The 15,660-nt window shown below is 30.1% G+C and overlaps 2 protein-coding genes across 2 annotated transcripts; both read right to left on the reverse strand.

The window, feature by feature from the left end:
• Positions 1-319: 319 nt before the first annotated feature.
• On the reverse strand, positions 320-3,670 carry PmUG01_14061700 (conserved Plasmodium protein, unknown function; the record flags this gene model as incomplete). The annotated part of the gene is made up of 1 exon (XM_029008196.1): positions 320-3,670. One exon carries the CDS (start codon positions 3,668-3,670, stop codon positions 320-322), a length of 3,351 nt encoding a protein of 1,116 aa, XP_028864510.1.
• A 2,265-nt stretch (positions 3,671-5,935) lies between these two features.
• On the reverse strand, positions 5,936-14,682 carry CYC2 (cyclin, putative; the record flags this gene model as incomplete). The annotated part of the gene is given in 2 exon segments (XM_029008197.1): positions 5,936-6,577; positions 6,592-14,682. The coding sequence occupies 2 exon segments, from the start codon at positions 14,680-14,682 to the stop codon at positions 5,936-5,938; spliced, it is 8,733 nt and encodes a 2,910-aa protein (XP_028864511.1).
• Positions 14,683-15,660: the final 978 nt, after the last annotated feature.

Raw genomic sequence — 15,660 nt, forward strand, 5'->3', positions numbered from 1 at the left:
AACACTTTTTCGTAACAATATTGCTAACCAGTTTTATATTTTTTCTAATAGTACTCCTGACAGATGCTTATTAAGTGGGTGTACCTTCCATTTTTTTCATTTGTACGTAGAGGGGGTAAAGTATTTACTAAGTTGTTCGTTTTTCGTTTTTCGTTTTTCGTTCTTCGTTTTTCGTTTTTCGTTTTTCGTTTTTCGTTCTTCGTTCTTCGTTAACCATTGTTCATATGTGAATTATTTTTCATTTTTTTGTTTTTTTTAAAAAAAAAGAACAGTATTCCCCTCCGCTGAAGGAACACATATATCATACCTTTGCTGAGTATCATCCTTGTACAAAATAATCTGTATTTATATCTAAACTCATTATTTTATTAGGATTGTACCTCTTAAACTCGGTTAAATTTGTTAGCATTTTTTCTTTCATCTTTTTTATCGTGACTTGATCATTTTCGGACAATTGATTATTCTTTACATTCTTTACCTTTACATGATTATATAAATAAAAATGATGAAATCTGTTACATAATAATTTTTTAACATCCAAAATATAGTGTACAATTTTTAATTCATTAAGAATGATGTTTATGCACTCTGCTCTCTTAATTGGGCTAGTACTACTGCCAAGGGAATTATATAAATTATTTGTTTTCCTTTTTATATTTTCAAAATCGCAATACTCGAAGTAACTCCTAAGTGTACTTATAACACTCCTATTATTTTCTTTTTTGTTATCTGTGTCATATGGGCGGGACAGATTACGTTCCCCAGTTTTTTCTCCAGTGTACTCTTTATCATTAAGCTTCTTATCATTAAGCTTCTTATCATTAAGCTTCTTATCATTAAGCTTCTTATCATTAAGCTTCTTATCATTAAGCTTCTTGTCATTAAGCTTCTTGCCATTATGCTTCTTTCCAGTAAGCTGCTTTCTGGTATGTTCTTTTTCCACTATACTTGAAGTTTCGTCACCTGAATCCTCGATTGTAATATAATTGTTCTTATCGTCTTTATTACATTCATCCCTTCTTTCCTCCCCTTCCCCTTCTGTGTTTACTATTACTATGTCTTTCCCTTTTTCCATAAAACATGTTTTGTTATGCGTATCCAATGAATTATAATCCGTGGAAGTGTCGTTCATGTGTCCATTACATTTTTTTGAACATTCTGGACTTATTATTTCCACCTCACTACTTCCCTTAGATGGTAATGAGTAGGTGCTGATATCCCTTCTTATTACATCTTTTGCATTCGTTTTCGACTGATACTCTTCGTAACTATTAGTAGTGTTCCTCTTCTTCTTCTTGTTGTTCTTCCAATAGTTTTCACGCCCCTCACTATCTATGTTAGTATTGTCCAAAATGTGTAATGATGGACTACTAGCTCCTACTAATTCCTTCTTTAATAGCTGTTTTTGTGCACCACATACATTTATTTGTTGTCTATTACTTTCAATTTTTACTACATGATCTTTAGTTTTGCTTCGTGCCACAGCGTCCTCAGAGGAGACAACATTCTCATCTACAACAGCTTCAACATCGACATTGTTATTAATATCCACATTCATATCCACATTCATATCCACATTCATATCCACATTCATATCCACATTCATATCCACGTCCATATCCACATTCATATCAACATCAGCACGATCGTTACCACTTCCTGTACGAAGAGGTGGGAAATGCGCCAAGTATGCGTTATCGTTACCGCTGTTCTTATGATAAAACAATTCATTCCTAGAAAATGGCTTACTCCCTTTAATAAAACGGAAATTTTGTATATTACTCTGAAAAAACATATAATAATCTTTCAAACCCTGATTTATATATTTATCACCTATATAATTGAAAAAGGAAAGAATTTGCAGGTAGTCACTAAAAATGTGATGAGTGTACATTTCATATAGCTGTGTACTATGTTTTTTTACATAGGATAAAAAAATAATCGATAGGGCATAAAATGCTTGTTTAAAACAAACCCTAGCTTTTAGAATTTTTTTAAATGTAACTATCTTTTTTTGCTCTTCTTCTAATGGATCATAAACAACGAACTGGCAAAATATTTCATTAAAAAGTTTGTTAACATGGCTGTCTTCTTTGCAAAGAGAATTATAAAAATGTTCCTTTAAAAAAAATTTTTTTTCTACTTCAACTTCCTCTTTTGCTCCCTCTTTTGCTCCCTCTTTTGCTCCCTCTTTTGCTTCCTCTTTTGCTTCCTCTTTTGCTCCCTCTTTTGCTCCCTCTTTTGCTCCCTCTTTTGCTCCCTCTTTTGCTCCCTCTTTTGCCTCCTCTTTTGCACCCTCTTTTGATTCCTTTTTTTTTCCTTTTTTTTTTTCCTTTTTTTCTTCCTGTTTCGCTTCCTCCTTTGTCCCACTTCCCCCATTGGCAAGGTTAAGAAACGAAAGGAGGCTTAGTTTATCTTTCATTAGAGAAAAATGGGAAATAAATTTATGTATAACTTCCCCTATATATAAAAAATGATTCTTTCCGTAAAAAACGATTTTATTATTTTTTAAAAAATTTATTAAAGTTAGAAACACGTTAAATGAGCTGATACCTCCTTGTGATGCATCATTCAAATCGTATTGTGTTAAAAAAATCTTTAAAAAAATAATTAAATATGTTAATAAAGAATTTTCCTTAATACATTTCTGTGTCAATATTGTACTAGTCAGTGCACTCACTTCATTGAAAGATATATCGACAGATAATTGTAAATCATTAAAAAAGCATTTAACAATTGGCACTTTGGCACTTAATATTTTCTTCGTGTCCACATTCATAAATAATGTACTTTTTTTCATTTCTCTATATAAATTGGAAACATTCGCTTTATTGCATTTGATGTTATTATATATACATATGTCAATATCTGAGTTATATATATCCAAATCCGTATTACATGACCCATATGTAATGATAAAAAATTTGGGAAACAACTTTTTTATAAAATTTTCTATTTTTTTTAAAATCATCTTTCTCATTAATATTTCATGTTCTCTTGGTTTCATCAGATGTATTAAGAATACTACATCTCTACCAATATTTTGAAATAATTCAATAAGAGAATTGTTCATATATTGCTTTTTAATAAAATCAGCTAAATGCTTTTCTTCATCAACATTACCTGCACAGTTCATATAATTTGATAAAATCGAAAAATTTTTATTTTTCTCAATACCCATTTTTATACTTTCATAATTTTTCTTATATTTATTATTTAGATATATTTCTCTCAAGTCACCTATGTAATTAATTAATGTTTCTGTTCCTATCACATCAATATACCGTTTTTTCCTCTTAATTTTTTTATTACTTATTTTCTTTCCGTGTATATCCGAACCCTTCCCTTTACATATGTCTATTTTGTTAGTTCTTTTCACCTTCCTGTGGGACGCTCTCCAGGTGTCTTTGTAAAATCTGTCACTATTTCTTACACTATTGTTGTGTTCATTTTCAAAATATAATAAATTATCGTTCCAGGATGAAAAACCTTTTCCTTTACTTCTTACGCTAGTATGCTCCCTCCCCTGTTTATATACAACTCCCCTATAAATTTTTTTCTTAACACCTGTATATCTTTTCATATTACTACGATTACTAAAACTTTTACTATAATGTTCACGCATATGGTCTACATGATTCTTTTTATGTATTACCTTGTTTACTTTCATCTGCTTCGTTATTACTTCTTTTCTCTTTTTTATTTTATTCATAATAATTTATTTTGCTAACATAAAAGTGGTGAAGGCTTCTTTGAGTATATACTCTTCCCCTTAACAACATGGGTATCACTCGCGCATTTTTGTGCCTATGTTGGAGGCATATGTACGTGAATGTACACACAAATGTGCAGGTTAGTACGCGCACTTGTCCTGTTAATCTCTTTCTTTCTATAGATGTTTCTTTCTCGCTTATTTTTTTCTATTTTTTGTTTCCCTTTTTGAGCTCAAAACAATTTTTAGTTTTATAATTTATGACCTTTTAATATTACAAATCAATACTTAAGCATAAATATATAGTACTACATTCATCAATGCAGCTGCTGTATCCTCAGAACAGTATTATATCTATCATGCGATCGTTTGACCATGCATTGGTTTATCCATAAGAGGAAGAAATAAAAATGCTTATTCTACTGTTATTCACTTAGGTAAATTCTTTTTTTAACTCTTTACCCCCTTACGATTGCGAAGAGCTATTCTGAAAGGGTATTTGTGCGTAAAGGGTTTGTTTATTTGATTATCTATATATTTTGCTTATATCTTAATTTAATTATTTATTTATTGACATCTTTATTTAAATATTTATTTGTTGATATCTTTATTTATTTATCTATATGCTCATTTATTTATCTATTTGTTCATTTGCTCATTTATTTATCTATTTGTTCATTTGCTCATTTATTTATCTATTTGTTCATTTGCTCATTTATTTATCTATTTGTCATTTGCTCATTTATTTATCTATTTGTTCATTTGCTCATTTATTTATCTATTTGTTCATTTGCTCATTTATTTATCTATTTGTTCATTGCTCATTTATTTATCTATTTGTTCATTTGCTCATTTATTTATCTATTTGTTCATTTGCTCATTTATTTATCTATATTCTCATTTATTTATCTATATGCTCATTTATTTATCTATATGCTCATTTATTTATCTATTTACTTTTTTATTTATTTATTTCCCCATTTTTACTCTTTTCCCCTCTTTTTTTCACTATTTTGAATTTATTTAAAATATGTTGATGTATTTTAAAAAATAAATTAATTCGACGAACGACACTTTGTAGTGTTCATATGTTCATATGTTAACTGAAGCCACGTAAAGGATATAACAAAAAAAAAAAAAAATAGGGAAAAAAATAAAAGAAAAAACAGTAAAAGGAATATATATGTGTATATATAATATGTAGGGAAAAAAGAAGTGAAAAATGAACGAAGCAAAACACACATAGAATAAAACAGAATGAAACTGAAAATGCTACGTAAACTTTTGTGCGAGATAAAATAGAAGAACTATTGCACTAAAATAAAAGCAAAAATGAAAAGGCAACAAAAAAAAAAAAGGAAAAAGATAAGGAAAAAAAAAAAAAAAAAAAATATTGCAATTATCGAATGATATGAAGCCATAAATTAATAATTTTTTTTTTTTTTTTTTTTTTTTTTTGTACGAAGGTGTTATTCGCTTTTATAATGAATAAGCTTTTGCTACGAATAAATGAAAATGGAAAAAAGGAATAAGAATATGGAGAAAAATAAAGAATGAAATGGTCAAAAGGGGACGCATACGTATGTATTATTTATATATAATATATATGTATACATAAACATAGGAACTCATATACATATGAATACATGTATGCATAAATATGAACATATATATATATGCAAACATACATAAATATATATGCATTCAAATACGTTTATAATTGCATGTATAGAAAAAAGTAAAACATAGGAACGACAGGGGAAAAAACGAAAAAAATAAAATAAAACAAAATAAAAATTTTAAAATATAAAAATATAAAAAAGAATGAATAAATAGTAATATAAATATAACTGTTATTCATATTACTGATTCTTATTTCATTATTTTTTTTTTTTTTTTTGCTTTGGAAATCCTCGCGTTCTGCAAAAAACATGTATGAGAAGAAAAAAATGTTTCGTTCAAATTTCATGTATTTATGTAAACGAACATTGAATAGTTGAGAATCCCTCTCCCTTGATTAACCAAGGGTACCGTTACTGAGCGCATTAATTTTTATAAATCACTACAAAATTTATAATATATACATATGTATATATGCATATGTATATATGCATATGTATATATATTTCTGCATTAGCATGTTCATGCAGGCTTATATTTATATATGCACATATTTTCATATCTGTATATGTTACTGCCATTGCTCACCCATCTCTCGCCCTCTTATTTATAATCCGAGCCATTCGAAAAATTAATTTCGTTGTATATGTTTAACAAGTAATTATATTTCATATGCATCATCTCTATAATCCCTTTAAGCGTTTCGGACGATTTCAAATCACCAAATACTAAGGATAAATAATATTCTTTATAATTTGAGTATTCATTAAACGTCCAATTTTTTGAAATATAATTTTTGTTTTTCCATTTCAAAAAACACTCCATCAATTCTTTTGCACACTCGTCTACTTGTGGGTCATTAATAGTAATCCAGTCACTATTTATTTTTGTTATGTTCTCGAAATTATGCTTTGAAAATACATGACTGTTGTTTTCGATTGGCTCCTCTGGGGGCATATTTCCTTTTTCTAGGGACTCATATTCCTTTTTGCGCAATGGGAAGTCACCCTGTTCTTCTGCTTTTGCTTCTGCATTTACTTCTGCATTTACTTCTGCATTTACTTCTGCATTTACTTCTGCATTTACTTCTGCATTTAATTTTGTACTTAATTTCGTACTTAATTTTGAACTTAATTTCGTACTTAATTTTGAACTTAATTCTGTGTTTAATTCTATCTTTGTCTCTACTTCTCCTTGTGTTCCCTTTTGTAGCTCTTCATCGTTCTCCCCCTCGCCAGTTTTTTTTTTTTTTTTTTTTTTCTCTCGCAGCTAGCCATTTCACCTTCTTCATTTTCTCCTAATTGGCTAGTTTTCTCAAAAAAAATTTTCTTTTTCTGAACTTGGTCATATTTTTCACATTTGGATGATATGCATTTTTCGTAATTTTGGTTAAAGGGATTTACTTTCACTTCTTGTTCTTGTGTGCAAGATATATATTTTGTTGTTTCTTCTTCCTCATTTATATGTTGTGCTCTTACGCTTTTTACTGAGCTTGAATTTTTCAAAAAATGAAAAAACTTTTTTTCTTCGCATTCAATGGGTTTGATAACTTCTTCAATGTATTGCTTATTGTAATTGTTTATTTTATTATTTCTTTTTTTTTCCTTGTCTTCTTTATTGATATGGACATTCATTTTTTGAATTGCATTTTTATTCTGATTTTTATTAACATCATAGTCATGTTGTTCTGCTCTGCTTATAGTCGTACTTGAGCTGCTAACACTAGTTACATTTGAAGCATTTTCCTTTTTGCTTAAACTGGTACTAATATCTGTGTGTGTTTTGTCATCTTTATATTTCAATTTATTCATAACATATTTGGAATAATTTTTTTCATAACTTTTGACAGTTGATAAATGTTTTAAATCTGAAAAACGAATTAATGGTCGAATTTCAATACTTGTTAATTTATAGATCCACAAAAAGAAAATTTTAACTTCGTTTAATAATTGTTTATATAAAGGAATATTTTTATTTTTTTTTTCTTTTTTCCTTTTTTTTATTTTCTTCTTAGTTCCTTTTTTTCTGAGTAAATAATTCAAATTAACTAGTGATATGCACACTTGTCTGCTCTTAATTTTTTTAATCCTATGTAAAAAATATTTCAACCCTATGGTTAATCTACTTTTTAATTTATTTATATAATTATAATAAAATACGAGATGCTCATCAGTCGATTTTGTTCTCGTTCCTATGATATAGTTACTCTTCGTTTTGGTTTCTGTGTTCTTACTCAATGATTTTTTATCATTCACATAGTTTTCTACATTTTTTTTCATCATTTTTTTTGTACTGCTATCATTTATAAACTCATTTTCAATTTGAATTTTTCGCTCCTTTTTATTTTCATTGCTTTTTTTTATGTATATTTTTAAAACCTTCCCTTCTAAAACGTAAGGAGTGCAATAATGGATGGGGATATCATCATATTTCAGTTTTTTTAGTTGTCTTATACTTTTTTGAAATTTTAATGCAATTTTGCTTTTTGTCGAATGAAATTTATATTCGTCCTTTTTTACGTCACTCGCAGGTGGAACTCTCTCCTCTAATTTTCGCCTTTTGTTTGATATGAATTCTTCGTTCGGGTAACCATCAGTCATTTTATCCTTACTGCACTTTTTGTAGTTTGTTTTTGAGTCATGTTTTTTCCCCCTCTCACTGTCTTTTACTCCCTGCGTTGTGGCTTCTCCTCCTTCCTTTCTTTCTTCCTGCTTCATACCCCCACTGTGTGCTTTACCAATATTGGCGATGTATGCGTCACATGTACTAGGTGTACCGCATATATCGGATGTACCGAAATTATTGCATGTAGCGCCATTGCTGGATATGCTCGTTTTCCGCCTTCGAAGTCGAGTTAAATACCTCCTTTTGCTATCATGAAATTTCTGAATGTATCCTTTTATTTGATCTGTTAAGTCATAGTCCGATTTGTAATAGGCCTTTGGGATTTTTTTGTTCATAATAAAACAAATGTTTACGATAACATTTTTAACAAATTTGAACAATTTACATTTTTCATTTATATATTTGGATGCAATGATGAATCGATCTTCTTCTTCAGCGATTATTAAGCTCCTTGCTTGTCTTTTTAAAAGCTTGAGCTCATTTTTTTTTTCTCTTTCTTTTATTTCGTTATTTGAAGGTACGTCTTTTCGAGCTAGGCTGTCCGGCTGCATATTTGGACCTGGATCGGCATCTGCATAGGTATATGCATCTGCACCTACATGTCCGATCTCTTGTTCCTCTTGTGCCCTGTTAATATCCCCCTTAGGGTACTGACCAGAATTTTTTAACTGTTTAAGGTCGAACAATTCCCTCTGCATTTTATCTCTGCAAATATTGAAATTTAGAATTTCATATATGGCCATAGAGAGCGTGGAGGATTTATATTTAAGGAATATATTATCAATACTAGCGATACGAAGTAAAATTTCTCCTTCAGTTGAGTTATAATCATTTTTGACTTTCAAAAAATTAATATTTTCATTAGCTTTAAGTAGACTATCTAACAGACTATAAGTAGTTGGAATAGATAAATCATAATTTAATTTTTTCAAAATACAGATTTCAACTTCTAAAGCAAAATTTTTATTAACACTATGAGAGGAAAAAGTAGTGTCTAAATATTGTGTAGCTGAGTAATAATCAGGAGAGGCTTCTTTAATTAATTCATTATTTAAGGAGTATACTTTTTTTAATCCTTCTAAATGACTTTTACAATAAGTTTTTGCTATTAATTCAATTGAAATTAATCTATAATTATAATATTTCTGCGATATGAATAAACAAATAATAGCTATAAAATGATATATTAAATCACATGAGTCTTTTAGTTCTTTATATAAAACGTTATATTTCGTTTTTAATTGTTCTTTATATATAAAATCGGAATAAATTTTTGGATAAAATTCTTTAAGTAATTGTACCATCACATCGGAAAATTGTTTTTCCTCTGTAACTATGTCGTTAATTATACTCTCTATAATTTCTTCCTTCGAATTAAATCTACTTATATATAAATCAAATATTAAATTAGTAAAATGTAGAACACAAGTTTCGCTAGTTGTTTTTAAATTAGCAAAAGTTCTTGATAAACACAATTTTACCTTTTGCCTTAAATGATAAAAATTCTCATCATTATATCTATCTAAATAATTACCTATAAAATGGTTATCTGCTTGTTCTGCGCACTGCAAAAAGGATGATTTTGCATATGTATTATACAATGAATAGTCAACACATTTCTTAGTTTTTATTCCTCTATTAATTAAAATGCTACTATGTCTTTCCATTACGGCAACCTCCAAATCAACGTCATTATCCGCTCTGCTTTTTCCACACCCTCTCCCGGATGTATTCTCAATGCGCTGATTCTTTTCTTCCCCTTCATTGACGCTTCCACTATTGCTGCTGCCGCTACTAATGGTGCGCAATTTTCCAACACCGTTACCACAGCCTATGTCGTGCCTACCCGTACCACTACCACCACTATTGTTGTACTTGCTAGTGCTACCACTGTTATTATACTTGCCAGCACTGCTTCCATTGTTGTATTTGGTGTAGCTGTTTCTGCTTTCGTTAGTGCTGCCGTTACTGCTTCCATTACTTCTACCACTACTGTTGCAGCCCAACTTGATGTCTGAGTTCGATTGAAGAATGTCGTCTATGCTCTCTTGGGGAAGATCCTCTTTCAACACACAGTCCATCTGATTGACTCTTTTTTGTCTTTTTGTCTTTTTATTTCTAATTTTAATTTTATTTTTATTTTTTTCCTGAGTTATGATATCCTTTCCCTCTCCCTCCTTTTTATACAGTAACGAGCCACCATTATGACCCACGGGGGTCTTATTCATTAAATTTTCGCTTAGAATATTTTCTTCATTTATTTCTGAGGATATGACCGCACTGTTGTTTACTGTATTGTGTACATCAGTTGCACTATCTTCGTTTGCTTTATTTCTTGTAAACAATTCCACTTCCACTGACTTTCGATGGAATCCATTAGGTAGGTAATAACAGCAGTAATGATTTGTTTCCCCTCTTACATGTGATAAATCATTTATTCGATGCAACGTTTTTTCAGCGTATACCATTTCGTCATCACTAACTTTACTATCTGAAAAATTTCTCCTCATATATATATTTCGACTTAAATCTTTCGATCCTTCTGATTCGCTCCAAGTATGTTTACTTGATGAATCATTTAAATAATTTAACAAATGAGTAACTGTATCATTATCATAGGTGTGATAATATTTAGGAAAACCTTCCTCTTTACATTCACTCGTTGAACTGTTAAATCTACTCCTACGATGTCTTTCATTCATTTGGATATCTACTGAACTACTGTAATTCGAACAACATTTTGATGATATGCGTTCAGATATGCATTCATCTTTTGCCTCCTTTTTGCCTTCCAGGGATTCGTCTATTCTGCTACTCTGCTGATTGAGCAGATTGAGAAGATTAAGAAACATGTGCGCATCATGCTCATCGTGCTCGTGCGTATTAATGCGGGTTAGCCTTTTTCCCTTTTTTTTTTTTTTTTTTTTTTTCTGTATCTTCTTGTTATGCAGTTTTGTGTACACATCAGGAGTATAATACCACTTCCTCTTTTTCCGTGTACAATCGTTTGCGCTTCTGTTATTTAGGATATCCTTATAGTTAATATAATTTAAATATTTGAAACCAATTTTGTTATTGTTCATTCGAGTTATGGTAACATCTTCACTTCCACATACCAGTAGAAGCACTTCTTTTGTGTTTATGTCTATATGTACATTTTTTTTTTTTCCACTTAAGATGCTCACATTTTTACATAGAACTTCTTTATCCATTTCGACATTTGATACATGTAGGACGATACTACTATTGTTGTAGTGGCTGGAGGGAAGGTGACGATTTCCCATGCGAAACACATCAACAAGGCATCCTTTATGGTAAAACGAGTTATAATTAACTCTCGAATTACTATTTCGATTTCCTCCCCCATAGGCAATATTGAAAATCGAAAATGAATATTCATATGTACCATTAATATGATAATGGCTACTTATTTGGTTCTTTTTTTTCTGTTTGTACATGCAAACGGAGTTATGACTCCATTTGTATTCCCCTATGACAGTATTTTTCTTTGCTACCCTTTTTTCAATTTTTTTTTTTTTTATTTTTATAATATTCTTTATATCTATCCTTTCGTTTAAATCGCCTTTTTCTGCATCTCCTGTTTTCATGTTTGTGTTTGGATGGTTACACAAAGGGATTACAAAATTTGGCAGTTTAATATCACGACTATCGTAGTAGTCCCACCTTGAGTGGTTATTTCTGTACGTAAAGCACCTCACATGATAAACTAATTCTGATAGAGGTTTTCCTTTATTTGATATATTTGCGTGGTTGCATTTATGTATCTCTTCCTCACTTGCTCTCTTCAAGTGGTTTGCAGAGATTGTGTACGTGTTATTCGAGTGTGTTTTACTCGCGTATGTTTCACTTGAGCATGTTTCATTATAATAATTTACTCCGCTTTTGTTTCTCATAAAAACTGGAAAAGCAGTGCACACAGTAAAACTACTAGGTGTAGCATCTGTAGCTGTGTCTCTATTCACTTGTTCATGTGGTATAACAAAAATGTGGTGCTCCGTACAGGATGTAATTGCTTGAGTAATATTTATTATATTATATTCTTTATCCGAAGAGAAAGAAAAAGCTAACATATCACTTTTGACAAAACGTTTTTTACTTAATTCAATTTTTTTTATAATTTTTCTTTTGTCCCTATTCATATATTTTAATAAATAATGCACGAATTTACTATTTACACATAACTTGATAGTATAATGTTTAATGAGAAAATTGTAATTTCGTCTCTTGTTTAGATAATAATTAAATTTAAATTTATATTTATTTGTTTTTTTTATATCCTTTTTAATATTATTCTTATATGATTTTGTCCTTTTTTCAATAGTGCGAACAGTTATTCTATTTTTACTTAAAAAATGGTAACACAGTTTATATGGGATAAGAATAACAATCGTACTCTCTTCCATACCACACATATGAGTGGATAAACAAGTATGCTTGGTTAAAAGATTTATTTTTAAAAGAATGTGAATGAGGGATTTATTTATTGATCTCATAATGAAAAATTCCTTTTTTTTTCTTTTTTTTTTTCTTATTGTATCTTCTTCATTAAGTACGTTATTAAATTCATTATTGCATTTTTTATTTTTAAATGAACTTTTATTAAACTCTGTCGAATCAAATTTTGCCTTGTAATAAGGACAGGCGTCCCCCTCATATAACTCAGAAATATTTTTTGTTAATTGGTTAAAATGGAATATGCTTTTTTTTAAGTCATGCGTTACTACATCGTCCGTTACTACATCGTCCGTTACTACATCGTCCGTTACTACATCGTCCGTTACTACATCGTCCGTTACTACATCGTCCGTTACTACATCGTCCGTTACTACATCGTCCGTTACTACATCGTCCGTTACTACATCGTCCGTTACTACATCATCTGTTACTACATCATCTATGTGCACTTGACTTTTCATTATAAGGAGAAGGAAAAAACATTCATGCTTCTTTCCAAAAAAAGAAATGATAACCTTTCGTTTTGACTTTTTACGTACTACGCGCAGGCACAAAAAGCTTGTCATGGTACTGACAGTCATACGCTTTTTGTTTATGAAGCCGCATTTTGCGGCCTGCGCACGGTGGTACAAAAAGTGGAAGCAGAAGAGGACGCAGAGAAAGAAGCGGAAGAGGTCGCAGTAGCAGTCGTTATCGCAGTCGTAGTTATCACGATACTTGCAGCTACAGCGGTAGTGCTTCTCTTTTCTTCTTTTTCTAATGCTTTCTGTTTTAAAATTTCTTTGACTTAACTTGTTGCTAATTGCTCGAAGTGCTCTCAACCTAGGCAATAAAAATAGTGCTATCCCTTTTTTCTCACCTTTTTCAGTGTTAAATAATAATGCTACTTCTGTTTCTAATAATAATAATGATAATAATAATTTGCTGCTAATATAATTGGTCGTGTAATAACATGGATCACATGTAATAACACATTTCTTCGTACCCTTCACTTTTTTATATATTAATGAGCATACTAATGAACAATTTAATGAGAAATTTAGTGGGTAATATGAGCAATTTAATGGGCAATTTAATGGGCAATTTAATGGGCAATTTAGTGGGCAATTTAGTGGGCAATTTAATGGGCAATTTAATGGGCAATTTAATGGGCAATTTAATGGGCAATTTAGTGGGCAATTTAGTGGGCAATTTAATGGGCAATTTAATGGGCAATTTAATGGGCAATGTATATTTTTTTTTTTCTCTTTACGAACTTTTTTTTTTCTTGTACTAGTTTTTCTACTTATTGTATCCGTTCGCTCAGAAGTTTCGTTTTTACTTGCAGTTTTAATGATTGATTTTGCAAGCTCTAAAAAACAGAGAAGTGCACAAGAACTTTTTTTTTTTTTTCCTAATTGAAAATTCGAAATCATTAATGAGAAGGGTGTATAGCCCCCTTTTTTTCTTGCTATTGTGCAAAATCTGTTATTGGTAAATCGAATATCGATTTTATTTAACTTTGCACGTGTCATTCTCGCATCACTTTGTATTAGCTTAGAACTTATAACCCCATCGCCTATTATCATCCGTTCGCTTCTTATCATCCCATCGCTTCTTATTATACCATCGCTTCGCATTATATCATCGCTTCGCATTATATCATTGCTTCGCATTATATCATCGCTTCGCATTATATCATCGCTTCTAATTATTTCACCGCTTCTAATTATTTCATCGGCTCCTACTATTTGACCACTTCTTATTCCCTTCTGCGCTTTCCCTTCGTAGGTCTGAAATACGGGGAGCATATTTTTGAATATTCGAGTGAAGCATACTTCTTGGAAGCCGGTTTCGTTCATATAATTAGGGATTTCTAAAATAGTATGACCGCGTGCATTTCTTTTGCTAATGAGTAGTAGGCAGTAAGAGGTGCTGTCACTGTTATCGTTATTATGAGGTTCATTTTTTTTTAGCAAAAAAATGGTATTTCTTGAATTGGTATTCCCTTGTAAAGAGCGTAATATGTTATATGCTTTTTTTTTACACAATTTGTTTTTATTAGTTATAATTTTTTTTTTTTTTTTTTTCTGAATTATTTCAATCTTTTTACCTTTATATTTATTCTTACTCTTTTGATTATTTTTTTTTTTGTGTATCCTTTTATACATCCTTATTTCTTTTCTAATTTTTCCTTTTCCTCCAGAAAATATTTGTTTTTTATGTAGATTGTTTTCCTTTTCATGTGAAGTCCCTTTTATGCTTTTCATAGCTTTACACACTGCTTTTTTTTTTTTTTTATTTTATTTATTTTTTATTATTTTTTTTTAATGTAATATTATATGACTAACAATTGGTGGTATGTATTTAAATCATTTTGGGCTTGTCATCAAATCTGTTAATAGTAATTATTAAATTATTCCTTTATTTTTATGCTACTTACTATTTTTTTTTTATAAATATATAAATCGAAAGGAGGGACCTTGGAATTTTTAACGTCATACAATATGTATTTTGCATGTATGTTTCTCCCCCATATATGTAACACTACCGTGTGTTTATTGAAAATTAGGAAATTAACTAGGAAATTAACTAGGAAGTTAATTAGGAAATTAATAAGGAAATTAAATGTGTCTTTGTGTATATATTTATACGCTCATACCTGTATTTGTTTACAAATTTACGTATTTACACATTTATCTATTTACGCACTTCTTTGTGCGCTGAAACTTGCCATTTACCAGTTAGAACAAGTTACTGCCTTTTATCGCCAATGAATAAATTAATGGCTACGTCTTTTTCAAATTTTTCTATTTTTAATTTACACGAGCTGCTACATAGTTTATGTCTTTATGTGCTTCAACGCATATCTTAAAAATACATAGTTAAATCTTTTTTTTTGAAAAAAAATGTATTTGTCTTTTTTGTTTAGTTCCTTTTTTATACGCTACAGGTTCTCAACATACGTAAGCAGTTGTAAATATGCGCGTGCAGGGGATAGCATATATACGTACGTATATATGCATATGGATATATGCATATAGATATATACATATGCACATACGTGTGAATATATATGTATGCGTATATGTGTGTATATGTATGTATTATATTGGCGCAAATACACGATTCTTCTCTTTTAACTACATACTTCTACAAGTAAGCACATCCCTCTTTCCCGCACTATGATGTTGTTACGAATTATGTCGAAATTATTTCAGTACTCCATTTGAAGGAGTATGAGTAAG

This window comes from Plasmodium malariae, assembly GCF_900090045.1.
Source record: "Plasmodium malariae genome assembly, chromosome: 14".
Classification (NCBI taxonomy): domain Eukaryota; phylum Apicomplexa; class Aconoidasida; order Haemosporida; family Plasmodiidae; genus Plasmodium; species Plasmodium malariae.